This window comes from Dissoconium aciculare, assembly GCF_010015565.1.
Source record: "Dissoconium aciculare CBS 342.82 unplaced genomic scaffold K489scaffold_7, whole genome shotgun sequence".
NCBI classification, from domain to species: domain Eukaryota; kingdom Fungi; phylum Ascomycota; class Dothideomycetes; order Mycosphaerellales; family Dissoconiaceae; genus Dissoconium; species Dissoconium aciculare.
Window position 1 is genome coordinate 100,671 of NW_022984957.1, and position 14,447 is coordinate 115,117.

The 14,447-nt window shown below is 56.0% G+C and overlaps 6 protein-coding genes across 6 annotated transcripts; 1 reads left to right on the forward strand and 5 right to left on the reverse strand.

Moving 5' to 3' along the window:
* Positions 1–387: 387 nt before the first annotated feature.
* K489DRAFT_394756 (uncharacterized protein) lies at positions 388–1,283 on the forward strand (the record flags this gene model as incomplete). The annotated part of the gene is made up of 2 exons (XM_033606814.1): positions 388–798; positions 879–1,283. Exons 1-2 carry the CDS (start codon positions 694–696, stop codon positions 1,281–1,283), a joined length of 510 nt encoding a protein of 169 aa, XP_033458966.1. The 5' UTR covers positions 388–693.
* Positions 1,284–1,347: 64 nt separating this feature from the next.
* K489DRAFT_380668 (MFS general substrate transporter) lies at positions 1,348–4,243 on the reverse strand. The gene is made up of 6 exons (XM_033604930.1): positions 3,502–4,243; positions 3,166–3,318; positions 2,931–3,034; positions 2,805–2,855; positions 2,619–2,740; positions 1,348–2,555 (listed from the first exon to the last, which is right to left on the reverse strand). Exons 1-6 carry the CDS (start codon positions 3,857–3,859, stop codon positions 1,679–1,681), a joined length of 1,665 nt encoding a protein of 554 aa, XP_033458967.1. The 5' UTR covers positions 3,860–4,243; the 3' UTR covers positions 1,348–1,678.
* Positions 4,244–4,573: 330 nt separating this feature from the next.
* K489DRAFT_228702 (uncharacterized protein) lies at positions 4,574–5,418 on the reverse strand. The gene has a single exon (XM_033599792.1). It carries the CDS (start codon positions 5,312–5,314, stop codon positions 4,874–4,876), a length of 441 nt encoding a protein of 146 aa, XP_033458968.1. The 5' UTR covers positions 5,315–5,418; the 3' UTR covers positions 4,574–4,873.
* Positions 5,419–7,485, reverse strand: K489DRAFT_228733 (uncharacterized protein). The gene is made up of 5 exons (XM_033599793.1): positions 7,336–7,485; positions 7,056–7,159; positions 6,666–6,877; positions 5,949–6,599; positions 5,419–5,844 (listed from the first exon to the last, which is right to left on the reverse strand). The coding sequence occupies exons 2-5, from the start codon at positions 7,146–7,148 to the stop codon at positions 5,523–5,525; spliced, it is 1,278 nt and encodes a 425-aa protein (XP_033458969.1). The 5' UTR covers positions 7,149–7,159; positions 7,336–7,485; the 3' UTR covers positions 5,419–5,522.
* Positions 7,486–8,850: 1,365 nt separating this feature from the next.
* On the reverse strand, positions 8,851–9,398 carry K489DRAFT_228683 (uncharacterized protein). The gene has a single exon (XM_033599791.1). It carries the CDS (start codon positions 9,285–9,287, stop codon positions 8,922–8,924), a length of 366 nt encoding a protein of 121 aa, XP_033458970.1. The 5' UTR covers positions 9,288–9,398; the 3' UTR covers positions 8,851–8,921.
* A 3,011-nt stretch (positions 9,399–12,409) lies between these two features.
* Positions 12,410–14,146, reverse strand: K489DRAFT_431833 (uncharacterized protein; the record flags this gene model as incomplete). The annotated part of the gene is made up of 1 exon (XM_033608460.1): positions 12,410–14,146. The coding sequence occupies one exon, from the start codon at positions 14,144–14,146 to the stop codon at positions 12,410–12,412; it is 1,737 nt and encodes a 578-aa protein (XP_033458971.1).
* Positions 14,147–14,447: the final 301 nt, after the last annotated feature.

The following is a 14,447-nucleotide window of genomic DNA, read 5'->3' on the forward strand; positions in this document are numbered from 1 at the left end:
CGCAAATCAAGAAAGAGGAAGTCGCTTCTAACAGAGGATGCTTTGTCAGTCCAAGCAATCCAACAATTAGTAGACAAAGATGAGGTAGAAGCGCAAATAATAGAGGAGATGCCAAGGCCTGCCAAGCGGACAGCGAGGTGTAGCAAATGCAGATCAACAGCTCATACAGCCAGAACTTGTATAGCATAAGAGATAGTATTAACGTATCATAATTCTCAATTTGAAGGCCTAAAGGTCATTGTTCATTAAGATATTAATTGTTGAATGCAGCGCATTGAAAAAGCGTGTTCCGCGCCCCCGTGTGTTCCGCGCTCACGTGGCCCGCGTTAGGCCATCTTACCCATGAACAGGACGATTTTGCTTCTGGTCTGGACTATCCTTTCTCCTCGATACATCGAAATCTGGCTGTATCATCAGCCGTCGGTTTGGCCGGATCCGTCTTGGAAACCACCCGAAAGCCAAAAACCTCGCTTCTGTCCGACACCCCTCATAGAAGTCGGCGATGAATCTAACCCCGAGGCGCCGGTCTCAGAAGGAAAGATGCTTACCAACAAAGATGAGCCGGAATCAGCCATGTAAGCCGCTGTTGTGAAACAGAGCGCTGTTATAAACCCAAGTCATCGCTCCGGCGAACGCATTAGCTATCCAAACCCCCGTCCTGTAACGAATCGAATTCATCTATCAGGTCCCACCATGTCGAGGACCAATTTTCCGCTCGCCGGTGACGCCGTAGACGGCTGGTCCAACACCGAAGAAGCCACGGCGACCTGTTTCTGCGGCGCGGTGCAACTATCCTTCGTACGATAAACCCCTCCCCACCCCTCGTCCTTTCACCAAGGTAGAGTCTGTTGACGTATGCCCGCGGAACGCCCGCACAGCCGATCAAAGGGCCCGGGCTGATCATGACGTTCGCGTGCCACTGCGCCGACTGCCACAAGGTGTGCCAGATGGCGGCGGCGAATTTCATCGTGGGCGACGACTCCGTCAAGTACCTGCGCGGGCGCGCGGACCTGGCGACGTTCACGACGGGCCGGACGACGACGACGGGGAACGACATGACCAATTACTTCTGCCGCGCCTGCGGCACGCTGATGAACCGCGTCAGCTCGGGGCTCCCGGGCAGGAGCATCCTGCGGACGGGCACGGTCGACGACTTCGAACTGCAGAACACCGTCTTGAGGCCCCGGCACGAGATCTTCACGGCGGACCGCGCGAGCTGGCTTGCGGCCATCGAGGGCGCGGAGCAGCATGAGGGCCGACCCGATTGGGGGAGCAAACTGTGAGAGGGAGGGGCTGGCGGGCGATACGTGCTCGAAATGACGGGGGACTTTCTGAAAAGTTCGAGGAGGAGGAGGAGGTCCTTGTGGGCGTCCCAGGGGACGTGCAAGATGAAGGCAGAGGATGAGCTTTCCCACGGTCATCATCATGCGACGTTTCAGGAGTGTCACTCGATCTGTTCGTGTGTTCCCCACCGCGCCAGTTCCATACATATGATTGGCTATTGCAGATGTGCAATTGGGCCGTTCATATCACTCACCTGCACGTACACATGTTCTTCACGATGACGATGACGATAATCATGGAGATATGGCATTCATAAGTTGATCATTCCATTCGTTAAACTCATAATCATACCCCTCAACTTCTCCAACCACCACATCCCCCTCTCCTCTCCTCATCAAAGCGTATACCGAAAAGTGATAGCCTTGTCGCCCAGCACGCTCAGCTCCTCGGTCGAGAAAGCGCCCGCCTCGCCCCGGGCCAACCGCCTCGCCCTCTGGGCGTTGACCCTGCGATAGGAGGCAGCCAACACCGTCGCGGCCACCGCGCCCATGCAGATGACGCCGATCTCCAGGGCGTGGCCGAGGATGTAACGGGGGGAGTCGTCCTTGCGGTAGAAATTGCTGGCGGCGGCGCCGCCGAGGTTGCCGATGCTCAGCTGCAGGCCGACGCCGATGGCGCGCTTGTACGTGCCGGCGAGGTTGTTGGACAGCCAGGCGACGTTGGTCGGGTGGGCCGGGTAGATGGCGGCGCCGGCGATGAAGACGCCGGCGTAGGTCACGCCGGGGCTGCGCCCCGCGATGCACATGGTGAAGCCGAGGAGCTGGAAGACGAAGCAGAGCAGGATGAAGGGCGAGCGGAGGTGTTTGCGGTCGGCGAGGTAGGCGACGGCGACGGTGAGGATGGAGGCGGTGACGTAGATGGGGACGGTGAGCAGCTGGGCGCTGGTCTTGGTGTAGCCGAGCTCTTTGATGATCGAAGGGAGGAAGAGGGACAGGCCGTAGAGCGGCATCACGTAGCCCCAGTAGACCAGGATGTTGAGCCAGATCTGCCAGTCGCCGAAGGCGGCGCGGACGAAGCGCCATTCTTGCTTGTCGTGTTGGGCGACGCGGCGGCCGTCGCCGGAGATGTCGTCGTTGCCGTCGTAGCGGAGACGGTAGGAGATGAAGGCCCGTTCTTCTGGGGTGAGGAATTTGGCGGTGCTGGGGAAGTCGTAGATGAAGAAATAGGCGAAGATGGAAAGTACGACGGTCAGAATCCCTTCGAGGATGAAGCTGTCCCCGCCGGTTAGTATATTGATCAGGCGGAAGAGCAAGATCAAAGGTCGATAAACTCACATCCAGCGCCAGCCAGCGAGGCCACCGACACCATCCATGAAAGCGATCCCATAGGCCAGGAGGCCAGAGAACGCCCCGGCGACCGATGCCGCGCTGAAGAAGTATGCTGTACGAACTTGACACTGCGACGAGACTGATCAGTATGAGCGAAAAAGCGCTTCAGTTCCAAGCGGATGGCCGCCTTACCTCATAGCGAGTGTACCACATCGAGATGTACCAGATGACACCGGGGAAGAGCTGTGAGATGGTTAGAGAGGACAGTCGTGGAAGCAACGATAAACAAGCAGGAGCTCGAGTTGGATGAGAACTTACCCCTGCTTCGGCCACACCCAAGAAGATGCGTGCGATCAAGAGTCCCTCATACGATCGTACCAGACCCATCAACGTCATGACGATCCCCCAAGCGACCATGATAGCTGAAACGAGACCGGGCCGTGTCAGCACGACTCGCCTCAAACATTGGCGACGGATTTTCCCCCAATAGACAGTGACAGGCGCGAGGAAGAAAAAAAAAACGAAAGGAGCGGGAAGATTCGGGCGAACTCACTCGGTAACCAGATCGAAGGTTTTAATCTCTTGAGAACCATATTGCTCGGGACTTCGAAGGCAGCGTATGTGAAAAAGAAAGCGGTCAGGCACCAATTGTACTGGGCACCGGTGAGTCTGAGATCGGTGCTGAGGCCTTCGATGTTGGCATTCCCTGCAACGATCCGCGTGAGCACACACACACGAAAAGAAAAAGAGACGGCGATGTGGAATTCATTTCCGCGTCGGCCAAGGAGATCTGCGTCGATCCCGGCACGACGGACGGAGGGGACGATGTTCCGCGCAGGTAGACGATGATGGTGAGCAATGACAGGAAGAAACAGCAACGACGACTCACCGATATTCCCCCTGTCCAGAAACGACAAGAGGTACAACACCGTCAACATGGGGACGATCCGGAAATCCATCTTCCGATGGATGGCTTTGATGTCGAGATGTGCGAAAGCGCCCGGACCGGGGTCTTCGTCGTCCGCCTCGATGGCATCGCTGCCAACGGCGACGGCGTCATTGGAGGAATGAGAGGAGGGGACCTTGACGTCGGTGAAGGTGGGTTTCGGGGTGTTGTGGGCATTCTCGATTTCGAGAGCGGTCGTGCTGGGGGTGGTGTTGGAGGAGAGGTCTTTTTTCTTTTCGTTGTTGGTGATGTCGCTCGGGGAGAGGATCGCCGCGGCGGAGGCGTCTTTGCGGATCATCATGATTTGAGGTCGCCGTTGGCGGAGCCCTGAGATCCTTGGTCCTCGGCCGATGCTCCCACGCAGCACTCTCGAGGATGAATATAGACCTGTCAACCGAACTATCCCCTCGAGGAGTCGACGACAGCAAGTCGCTCAAAGACTCTCCTTCCCGCACGCGTAAAAGCCAGATGTGGAGTTTCTTCTTCTTCGTAGCGTCGTATTTGCAGATCTGGCGTTGAAAAGGAACGACTACCGAATGACCGAGTTTCCCCAATCCGTCTTCCGAGTGCAATCGAATCCACTGTGACGCGCCAAACAATCACAGAGCAGTATCATATAAACCTCCCTCTTTGGAAAGGAAACTGGAGGCAGGGAAACGACTTCACGATGATCGACCGCGAGGCGCTGATAAGCATTAGAGATATACTGGCGTCGCCCGCCGCCACCACCGCCGCCGCCGAACGCCGGCTGTTTCGTCTCGGCTGGCTGACGGGCGAGCGAGCGGGGAAGTGCGTGGCTTGTTTCTTTTCCGGGACGGTACCCGTGTTTGGAAGGATTTAGCCGCGCTGTGTGATGTATATATGCGATAGACTTCAGCCTATGTAGGGTATGTAGGTTGGGAAAGCCTCGAGGACGACGAGGAATGAAGACGACGGAGGGAACGGCGACGGTTTCTGTGACGCGTGTGGGAAACTCTTGCTGGGGCAGAATATTCCGTTCCCCTCCCTCCCTCCCTCCCTCTCATTTTTGCCAGGGATAAGTGAGAAGCTAGATCGAGAAGGGCTTGTCCTTTCCAAGGTTCGTCTTCGTCTTGATCTCCGTCTTGTCGGAAGATGTTGCCGAAAGACGGAGATGATGAATGCAGGAAGGAGATTGGCGAACAGAGAGATTGTTGGATGATCGTACAAATCACCGCAAGGAAAGGAAAGGAAAGGAAAGGAAAAGGGGAGAATGTCCACGACTGTCATTGATCTATACAAGATCGAAGCGACTCCCAAGAGAGAGGACGAGACTCTCTCTCTCTCTCTCTCTCTCTCACTCTGTCTCCCTTTCCCTCTCTATACTTCGTCCTTCCCTCGTCCGAGTCCGAAGGAGGCTGATCCGACGACCCATCCATCCATCGATCCATCCGTCCATCCATATCTCTAGTAAGAATCGGCGAGTGAAAGGACAGAAAAGAAAGGAAAAGAAAAGATGACGAGGTCGAGAGCGACACACACACGCATGTACACACGCATGTACCGACACACAGGCGATAGCATGGTGAGATTTCCCACGACGACTTCCCCCCCTCTCTCTCTCTCCAAGTAAACAAGAAGTTGGATATAAACAAACAAAAACGATATAACCGACCGTCTTTCGCTCTTCCTTTTCCGGAGCGGGGGGACGGACGGACCCAAGCGATATGGGGATTTTCCTCTCCTTCTTCTCCCTCTCTTTCTCTCTTCTTCTTCTCCCTCTTTTTTTATTACACATCTTCGCTCAGGGACACAGTGTCCAAAACAGCAAGCTAGCCGGCAAGCGAGCGAGCGAGCGAGTGATTTCCGATCCCAAACCAGCAGGATCTCCCAAGCCAAGCGGATCCGGGAACAATTCCTCTCGGGTCATCCCATCCCATCCCATCGATCAATCCCATCACGTCCACGACTTTTTTTTTCTTCCCTCATGGATCCCTCCCTTCACGCTAGGACAGTTTCCGCAGCGCGGCGAACCCGCCGAGTTGGCCCATGGGGGCGCCGAAGTTGATGCTCGTCTTCTTCCGCAGCTTGATGCCGCCCTGTTCGAAGGCCTGGGCCTCGGCCGGGTCGAGCGGGGACATGGGGAGGCCGTTGGGGGACATGGGGTTCTCGGGGTCGCTGACGCCAGCGCCGTTGGTGTTGGAGGTGGAGGTGGAGGTGGAGATGGGATGGGGGGCCTGGTGGTGAGGGTGATGGTCGGGGGAGGCGGGTTGTTGGGTGGCGGTGGCGTCTTGGGTGCTGGTGGGTGCGTGCGGACCTTCGGAGGAACTGTCATTCGGGAGAGGAGTTGTCAGTTTTGGGACGGAAGCGTGGTTTTTTTGCCCTGATGGGTTGGGTCTGGAGGAGGAGGAGAAGCAAGAAGGAGAACTTACATGGTCATGGTGTGTGGACTGATCTGATCGCTGATCAGCGTGTCCAGTTCGTTCTCCGGCGACGCGAGCCCCGGGCTCGGGGTGGAGAAGATCATCGGCTTGCTCTGTTCGGGGTGCTGTTCGATCTGTTCCAGACGTTTCGACAGGGCCTCGAGGGTGAAGTTGCCGTCGGAGGGTCGGCCGGGCAACTCGGGCATGTGCAGGGGTCCGGTCAGGGCCTTCTCCTCGTCGTCGTCGTTGCATTGCGTCAGGTAGGTGTTGATGTGGGTGTTGTTGCGCGTCGGGGTGTCCTCGATGCCCTCCAGGAGCATCTTCTGCGGCGGAGGCGTGGGTTTGCGAGGGATCCGGATGGGGGTGTGGCCGGCGAGGGCCCGGTGTTCGGGAGGCGGCGGTGAGAGGGATTCGGCGTGTGCGGCGGGGGCCGGGATCTCTTCGACGACGACGCCGTCGGCGGTGGTGAAGGTCACGGCGGACCCGCGACGTGAGCTGGAAGGGAGATCGATGGAGCTGGGGGCTCCCACCCTCCTCGACGAAAGGGGGGTCTTTTCGTCCTCGGAGATGGTGGGGAGGGAACTCGTCACGAGCGAGCGCGGCTGTGGAGACGCCAACCCACAGGTCCAGGTGGGAGATATGATGGGAGATTTGGCCGGGCTGTGCACGGTTAGACATTGATCCGACGGACATGTTTCGCCCAGCTCTCGAGGGGTCGACACCGACCTGTGATGATTGCCGCTCTTCAGAAGCCTCTCCAAGTTCGCGATGCGCTGATATAGCCTTTCCTTTTCCATGCTCCACACCTGTCGCTCGGATGCGAACGCGTCATGTAACAGTTGTATCGTCGCCGATTGTTGATCGATGATCATGTGGAGCTGGCTCTCGCTCGAGTCCCCCGCGGGACTGATGCGACTCATGATGGAGGTCGAAGGCGATGAGACCCCGGCGTCTCCGCTGTGCATGGCCCGCATGACAGATGAGACGAGCATGTCGTTGGAGGTACGTTCAAAGGCGAGCGGAGGGCTCTTCGCGCGGGAAGACCGGGGCAAGCTTGGAGATCGTAACGGTCGGTTGGGCGACAGCGATGGGTGATTCGGTTGTTGCTGTGGTTGAGGTTGTTGTTGTTGCGATTGTGGTGAGTGATTTGGCTGAGCAGCAGGTTCGGAGGTCGCCATGATGAGTGAGAAGACTGTCGTTGTCGATCATGTAGCGGTGAAAGGGAGATGGTCTGTGGTGACAATGACGGCTTCTGAGAGGCTGCTCTGCGAAAATGGATATTTGGGTAGATATGGGAAGGGTGTGGCCTATCTAGGGAAGAAGGCGCGTGTGCAAACGTTGGAGCGTGGCAGTAGCGGCGGATTTGGGGTTCTTTTTGGGTAGCGGTTGTTTCTGCTGTGGTTGCCGCTGTAATCGCTGCTGCTTGGGGATTGACGGATGGAATAGCGTGGTTGCCGGGTCCGGTTGGATGCAGGGGAAGGAGAAAAGAGTCGAGAGGGAGGGAGAGAGAGAGAGAGAGAGAGAGAGAGAGAGGGAGTAGTGTTAGTATGTAGTGTGATGTAGTGGTAGTAGTGGTAGTAGTAGTGGTGGTAGTGAGAGAGTCGTGAGGGAAATATGTTTACAGTTTGAGTTGGAGTGAATGGTTCGGAACTATACTACTGCTGCTGTGAGAGAGTGTGAACTACAGTGGTAGTGAATAGTAAGTAGTATGGGTGGGTGGGTGTGTGTGTGTGGACGAGAGAGAGAGAGACACACACACAGCCGATGCAGCGTCATCGTCAGCAGGAAGAGACCGAGAGAAACGAAGAGAGCCCGAGATGTACACAGAGAGCGAGAGAGAGAGAGAGAGAGAGAGGGACTTTTTTTTGGGTGTGGGTGTTGGCGTATGTGTGTGTGTATTGTGGATGTGTATGTGTGCGCCAGTCATCATCCATCTCCCCGTCTCCGTCAGATCCTCATGGGGAGATTTAATTTTTTTTTCCCATGGGAATTTCCAGAACCACCACCATCCCGGGCATCGGCCGTGAAGAACGGACTGGACGATTCCGAGGTTTGTTTTCCAATGATGATGCAGGTGATGATTGACAGATCTCCACGGGCGGGCGGACGGGCACATCGGCCTTTTCATCATCCACCCGCACCAGCACCCAGCACCCAGCACCAGCAACCTGCGTCTCCCTCGCCTATTTCACCATCATCGTCATCATCATCATCACCATCAATTCCTGCCAGGGCCGCAATGCGTCAGTCAAGCAGCCGCGCCGCCCGCCCGTCCCGAAGGAAAGGAACAGGATGGGGGTGTCTGCCGGCCAGCGAATCTCATCATCCTTGGCTGGTGTGTCCCATCACAGGATAATAACACTGGTCGGGGGAAGGCTACAGGGCCAAGTCCGTCCTCCAGCTGTGCGGTTGATCATCATCATCACTGGGCAATCCTCCTTCCTACCCGACATCCTAAATACATACATACATTACCTAGGTACTACTTCGGCGACGATTGCCTGGAACAGACAGGCACACATCCACACACACTTGAAGAAGGAAGGAGGGAAGGATTCCGCCGGTGTGCTCGGGGAGCAGAAAGGCGTGGGGATCCACAGGCACACAAAACAAACCTCCAGTAGGGACAGAGTGCAGAGGGAAAAAAGCAGGAACCCATCCGGGACATGCTGCACGCCTGTCCCCTTCCATCGCTAGCCTCCCACGCGCATACATCACATCCAGGTACGGCACATACTGTCATCAATCGGTGTGTGTGGGTTGTGTGTGGGTGCTTTGGCACACCGGGGATATTGTTGTCATCGCCCGTGCAGTTGCGTGCCTAGGCAGGTAGCGATTCGATCTCCACAATGGTAATGAATCAATCAATCGATAGATGCATGAATAATAAAATGAAAAAAAGGCGGATCGAACTCATCCTTGGTCCGGCATCTCCCAAATCCCTCCACTCATCCTCCAATCCTCCCTTCCTCACGGGAAATATCAACAGTGGTTATCAGGTAGGTAGGTAGGTAGGTCGTTCCTCGGCCCCGACGAACAGCAGCAGCCCAGAAGGAGGAAGAGCCGAAGCGCGGCATTCCCGCCCCGGAAACGCCCATAGCAAAGGGGAGAAGAGAACCAAACCAAACCAAAACCGAACCAGAACCTTTTCCCGCGCGCGCGCGTTTTCCGTCTCGGGTTGGACGCGACGACGTAATTTTTATTACTTATGACCGACCGAGGCAGGCAGGTGGGTAGGTGTTTATCATCATTACTGGGTTGCTTTTCTTTTCCACTCTGCTGCTGCTGTCTTTCGACACAGGGTCCAACAATAATGATGATGATGATGATAGCTGGTCGGTCGGTCATTTGCCTTGTGATGCTTTGTTCACATCTATACCGACCGTGCTGGAAAATTTAGCCGCACCTCGGACATGTCTCACCTTCTATGTTTTTCTTCCCGTGGAGGGGGAAACACCGAGGAGTTTTCTCCGGATTGAACCGAGAATGGCGATCAGAGAGAGAGAGAGGGAGTGAGACAGGAGGGAAGGAGAGACAAGACATCACATGGGAAAAACGAGCGTGCGGTGATGGAGAGAGATGACGCACATCGGTTCCAAAAAACGGTCCCTGCTGTTGCTGCGCGCATAGGTGCTGGGTGGGCGGGTGGTGGTTTTTCCATCGGGCGGGCAAAAAAACGTTTCTTTCTTAATTCTTTTTTTTCCAGGGTCGACGTGCAGTTGCGTCAGTCGTTTGTTAGTTATCATCATTATTTTCATTATGGGAGGAGAACCGATGAGAGAGGGACCTCCATGCGGGAAACACACAGAGAGAGACCTATAATGCCACGGATGCCTTTGGGCTCCTTCTAGGCATGCAGCTGAAAGCGCACATCGATTGTGGAGCGTCGTCTACTGGTGGTAGTGGTGGTGGTGGTAGGTGGTGATGTTCAACCTCCTGCTCCGGGCGATATCTGTCATCAGTCAATTGGGCCGCCGCACCTGCAGCCCGAGCCGGGGGATCCACCGCTGTTCCGGTGCGTGCGTGTGGGAGTGCCCGATCGCAGGCAGGCGGGCGGGCAACAAAGCAGAGAGGCTCCACCTACCTACCTACCGACTGAAGGGATTCTCCACCATTTGCTGTCCCCGTCCGGTCGTATATCGGTGGGTGCGGGTGTGTGTGTGAAAGAGAGGGAGTCATCATCATCCAATACAGTGACAGCATGTAGATAATGATCGTGATTCGCATGTGAAGGCTATTTATACCTGTACTCGCTGAAGATACAACAGTCCCACGGGTAGACGTTGTCGTGGTGGATAACGATCAGCAGATGTCCTGAGAGTCGTCGTTGTGATACTTCGGTCGCATTGCGCGGAACACAAGTCGTTGGCTGCCTGGTTTATTATTGTTATATTATTGATTCTCTGGTGAAAGAGGGATGGAATATGTCCAAGGGTAGACAGATAGATAGACACATGAACGGTAGGAGGAGGAGGAGGAGTGAAGAAGATGGCGTTGGGAAGAGACGAGGGCCTGATCATTCGACTGTACAGTACAGTGGGGACCTGTCGATCCCCCCCGTCATCACCGTTCACCGTTCACCGTCATCGTGGTTATCTAATATATACTTCATGTTCATGATATGCAGTACATACATAGCAACACAAGCAATAGATCACCGACGATGAGACTTTCCTTGCCTCCGATTTTACGATATATCCGCAATGGTAGGGAAATGAGAAAGGAACCCACGCTCTGCGACTATTGCTGCGTTGTGATATCCATCCATCCCTTCCCCGAATTGGAAGTCCCTCGATCGGGCTCTTGCCTACATGCGCATTGGGAGAGAGAGAGTGTGTGCCAGAGAGCCTAAGATTCGGGTCGAGTCCTGGTAATAACAATACGGAAGGGAGGAAGGAAGGAAGGAAGGAAGGAAGGGAAACAGGCGAGCGCCGCCCCGTCTATCCCGACAGCCCCGACCCGCCCGTCGGGGTTCTGGCTCTCTCCCTCTCTCCCTCTCGAGCTTGCAAAGAAAGCCCTTCGGGAGAAATCTCAGCCGCAGCTGGGGGGGAACACGGGCTGCAGCTGGCCAAACAACCCCGGCCACGTTTGCACGCGGACGCCGCAGGTATTGTTTCCCACATACAGTAGTCGAGAGGGTTTCGACGACGTGCACGGATATCCCAAGGGAAACGTTTTGATTTTCGAGGACGAGGGCAGACAACGATTGTAGGAGATGTTGTCGGACGGAGAGCTTTTCTTTCTTTCGTCGCCGCGTGGAAAGGCAGGCACAAGGGTCTATCATTGCACTGTGGCATATCTCTCACCCGTTTTCTTTGGGCGTGGCAGCAAGGAAAGGACAACGGGACAGACCTGTCTTGTGTCCTTTTCACATGTTCGAGGTTCGTCGTGTCCAGTCAATCACTCATCAGTCGGGGAGCACACAGCACACTGCATAGACAGTCTATATAAAGATATGCTTTCACTGCAAGATGCGGTGGCATCTACGTGGATGGTTCAGCCTCATCACATGTCAGCGTGGGAAAGCGTGAAGCGCGCCCGTATGAAAGTTGCTCTTCTTCATGGGAGAGACCGCAGTGAGAGGTAACGCGAAGTAGCCCTGGAGCGAGTGCATCTGTTCAACCAGCAAGCAGCACAGACAAACGACGACGGCGACGACGACGTAACGTGTCGTTGGGCCTCAGCGGAGTCGAAGCAGCCACAGACAGCGCACCAACACGTCAGCTCGCGCTCCTTTTCCCACGCTGGAGCCAGTCGGTCTGGTCTGTAGGAGATGTCGTTGGGTCCATGTTGGTTGGTAGTGTCGGTGTTACGCCGGTCGTTGAGGAACAGGAGAAAAGACGGCGTACGGTGTCCCAGACCGAAACGCAGAGAGGAAAGCTCTACGGAAAGCTGTATTGAAGTGATTTCCACATGAGGAGGAGGCTGGAAACAGTACGCCGTGGAGTTATCACCGAACAGCAGTTCTGCTGCTGCTGTGCTCGACACACCCTGGTGGCTCATCAGTCAAGTCATGTGGATGAAAGTCGATCCGAGTGGTCCGATGAGATGTATTCTCGGAAATCCATTCTGCACTTGAAATGCTCGAATTTAGACATGTCCGGCTGGACTTTCAGGGGCGCTACCGTTTCTGGCGAGGGTGGAAAACTCGTGGTCATCAATGGATGCCTCGACCAGAAGAAAAGTGCCATTGGGACGAAATCGTCGAATCATATATTGGTTTCACCTAGGAGGGGAGAAGCATGACGTAAAGCACACAAAGGAACGCCATAGCATTTGAATTGCAATTCATCATCATCATCATCGTTATCATACCATCAATCCTTCCCCTCATCGCAAGGCAGCAGCGGTGAAAAATAAACATCTCGCATAATTCCCAAAGTTAATGATAGCCGAATGATCGAAACCATGAAAACTACCCCATCGACACGACCATCCCACAGCAAAGGGGAAAAAAAGAAAGGACGAGATCACTTCCTCACGAGTTTCATCTCCCGATACTCCGCCTCCCACATCTGCTGCCGGATCCACTCGTCGAGCTCGGCCTCCCCGGTCGGGATCCCCTCCTGCATGGCGACGCCGCCCTTGACCGCGGCCAGGATGACACACCTCGCGACGCGGACGCTGACCGGGCGGACGGCGTCCACCCCGGGCAGCAGCGGCATCGCGGGGTCCTCCTTCGCGGGGGAGAGCGAGGCCACGCCCTCGACCGCCGCCACGAGCATCTCGTCGGTGATGAGCTTCGCGCGGGAGAGCACCGCGCCGAGGCCGATGCCCGGGAAGACGACGCTGTTGTTGCACTCCGCGGGCACGATCTCGATCTCTTCGCCGTGCTCGCCCCAGGGGCCCTTCACAGCGGCGAAGGGGGAGCCCGTGGCCACCAGGGCTTGGCCGTCGGTCCAGTGGTAGAGGTCTTTGGGCACGGCTTCATGGAGGCGGGTTGGGTTGGAGAGCGGGAGGATGATGGGCCGCGGGGTGTGTTTCGCCATCTCCTGGACGATCTCCTGCGTGAAGGCCCCCGGGACGGTGGACGTGCCGATGAGCACGTTGGGTTTGACCTGCTTGATGACCTCGAGCAGGCCCGTTTGCCCCTTCTTTTGCTCGCCTCCGTGGAATTCCTGGGGGTCTTTGGCGAATATCTCCTGGGCGGCGGAGAGGCCTTCGGTTTCGGTGGTGAGCAGGCCCGGTTTGTCGATGAGGTAGATCTGTTTCGCGGCGGCTTCTTTGCTGATGTTCTGCCGGGCGGCGATCGCGTCGCGGACTTGATCGGCGATTCCCACACCCGCACTGCCTGCGCCGAAGACGACCATGCGGAGGTCTTTGAGCTGCTGCTTGCTGACGTCCAGCGCGGCGAAGATGGCCGCTAACGTGACGCAGCCGGTCCCTTGGACATCGTCGTTGAACACCGGCGCCTCGGATCGATACTTGTCCAGGATGCGACGGGCGTTGGTCAAGCCGAAGTCCTCGAAATGCAGGATAGCTTTGGGGAAGCGTTTCCGCGCGCTCTTGATATAGGTATCGATCAGTGTATCGTAGGCTTCGCCGCGGACGCGCTTCTCGCGGAGGCCGAGGTAGAGCGGATCATCGAGGTGTTTCTGATTGTTCGTGCCGCAGTCTAGCACAACAGGGAGTACACGGTTGGGATGGACGCCAGCGCAAATGGTCATGAGGACCAATTTCGCAACGGAGATGAGCACACCACCGACGCCCTGGTCGCCGATCCCGAGGATTTCCTCGCCGTCGGTGACGACGATGTAGTCGATATCCTCGGGATTTCCACCCTTGGATAGTGCTTCATCGACCTTTCCCGGCTCGTGCACATTGAGGAAAATGCCTTCCGGACGACGGAAGATGTGTGAGTAATTCTCAATCGCTTCGCCTTCAGTTGGGGTGTACACGACGCTGAAGACGTCAGATAGATGGTCCAATACAAGGCGATAGTACAGGACTTCATTCTGCTCCTTTAGCGAGGTCAGGAAGGTATTCCGGGAGAGATCGTCCCCGCGGCTCTGGTATTGACCCCATGCCCGATCCAATTGCTGCTGAAGCGAATGGACGGCGGACGGCAGTAGTGATGTCAAGCCAAATTCGTGACGCTCCTCGACGGTGAAGGCGGTACCTTTGTTCAGGTAAGGGGTATTCAGCAGCTCTACGCCAGTGTAAGGGGTCTTTAAAGGTCCCTTTGCAGACAACGGAGGAGGAGCCATTGTGTTGATCGAAGAGAGGTGTCAGTGATGAGAGAGATCTTGGAGTCAGACTCACCGCGCCTGTCACTCGCGTCGGTTATATGTCACTCAATAGTCCCATGTACTTTGTGACCGTGATGATTATATGCCGCAGTTGCCAACACGGATGGTTCCGCAAGGGATCCCGAAACCGTTCGCATTCCTAGCGGCATAGAAGTCGTTGGGCCGTAGATCTATGCAATAAACCTGGTTGAACTCGGGGACTCCGAGCGAAGATTCCCGAGACAGGGTGGTTTTCCAGATCGAAGCGTTGCGTCATTCC

Coding starts and splice junctions, on each gene's coding strand:
- K489DRAFT_380668 (XM_033604930.1), bottom strand. CDS start 3,859: ATGATGATCCGCAAAGACGCCTCCGCCGCGGCGATCCTCTCCCCGAGC. Junction 3,319..3,501: donor TCTGGACAGGGGGAATATCG/GTGAGTCGTCGT, acceptor GGATCGTTGCAG/GGAATGCCAACATCGAAGGC. Junction 2,741..2,804: donor TGTGGTACACTCGCTATGAG/GTAAGGCGGCCA, acceptor GTCTCGTCGCAG/TGTCAAGTTCGTACAGCATA.
- K489DRAFT_228702 (XM_033599792.1), bottom strand. CDS start 5,314: ATGTGTAATAAAAAAAGAGGGAGAAGAAGAAGAGAGAAAGAGAGGGAG.
- K489DRAFT_228733 (XM_033599793.1), bottom strand. CDS start 7,148: ATGATCGACAACGACAGTCTTCTCACTCATCATGGCGACCTCCGAACC. Junction 6,878..7,055: donor CAATCGCAACAACAACAACC/TCAACCACAGCA, acceptor GCCGGGGTCTCA/TCGCCTTCGACCTCCATCAT. Junction 5,845..5,948: donor AGTCCACACACCATGACCAT/GTAAGTTCTCCT, acceptor CCCGAATGACAG/TTCCTCCGAAGGTCCGCACG.
- K489DRAFT_228683 (XM_033599791.1), bottom strand. CDS start 9,287: ATGACCGACCGACCAGCTATCATCATCATCATCATTATTGTTGGACCC.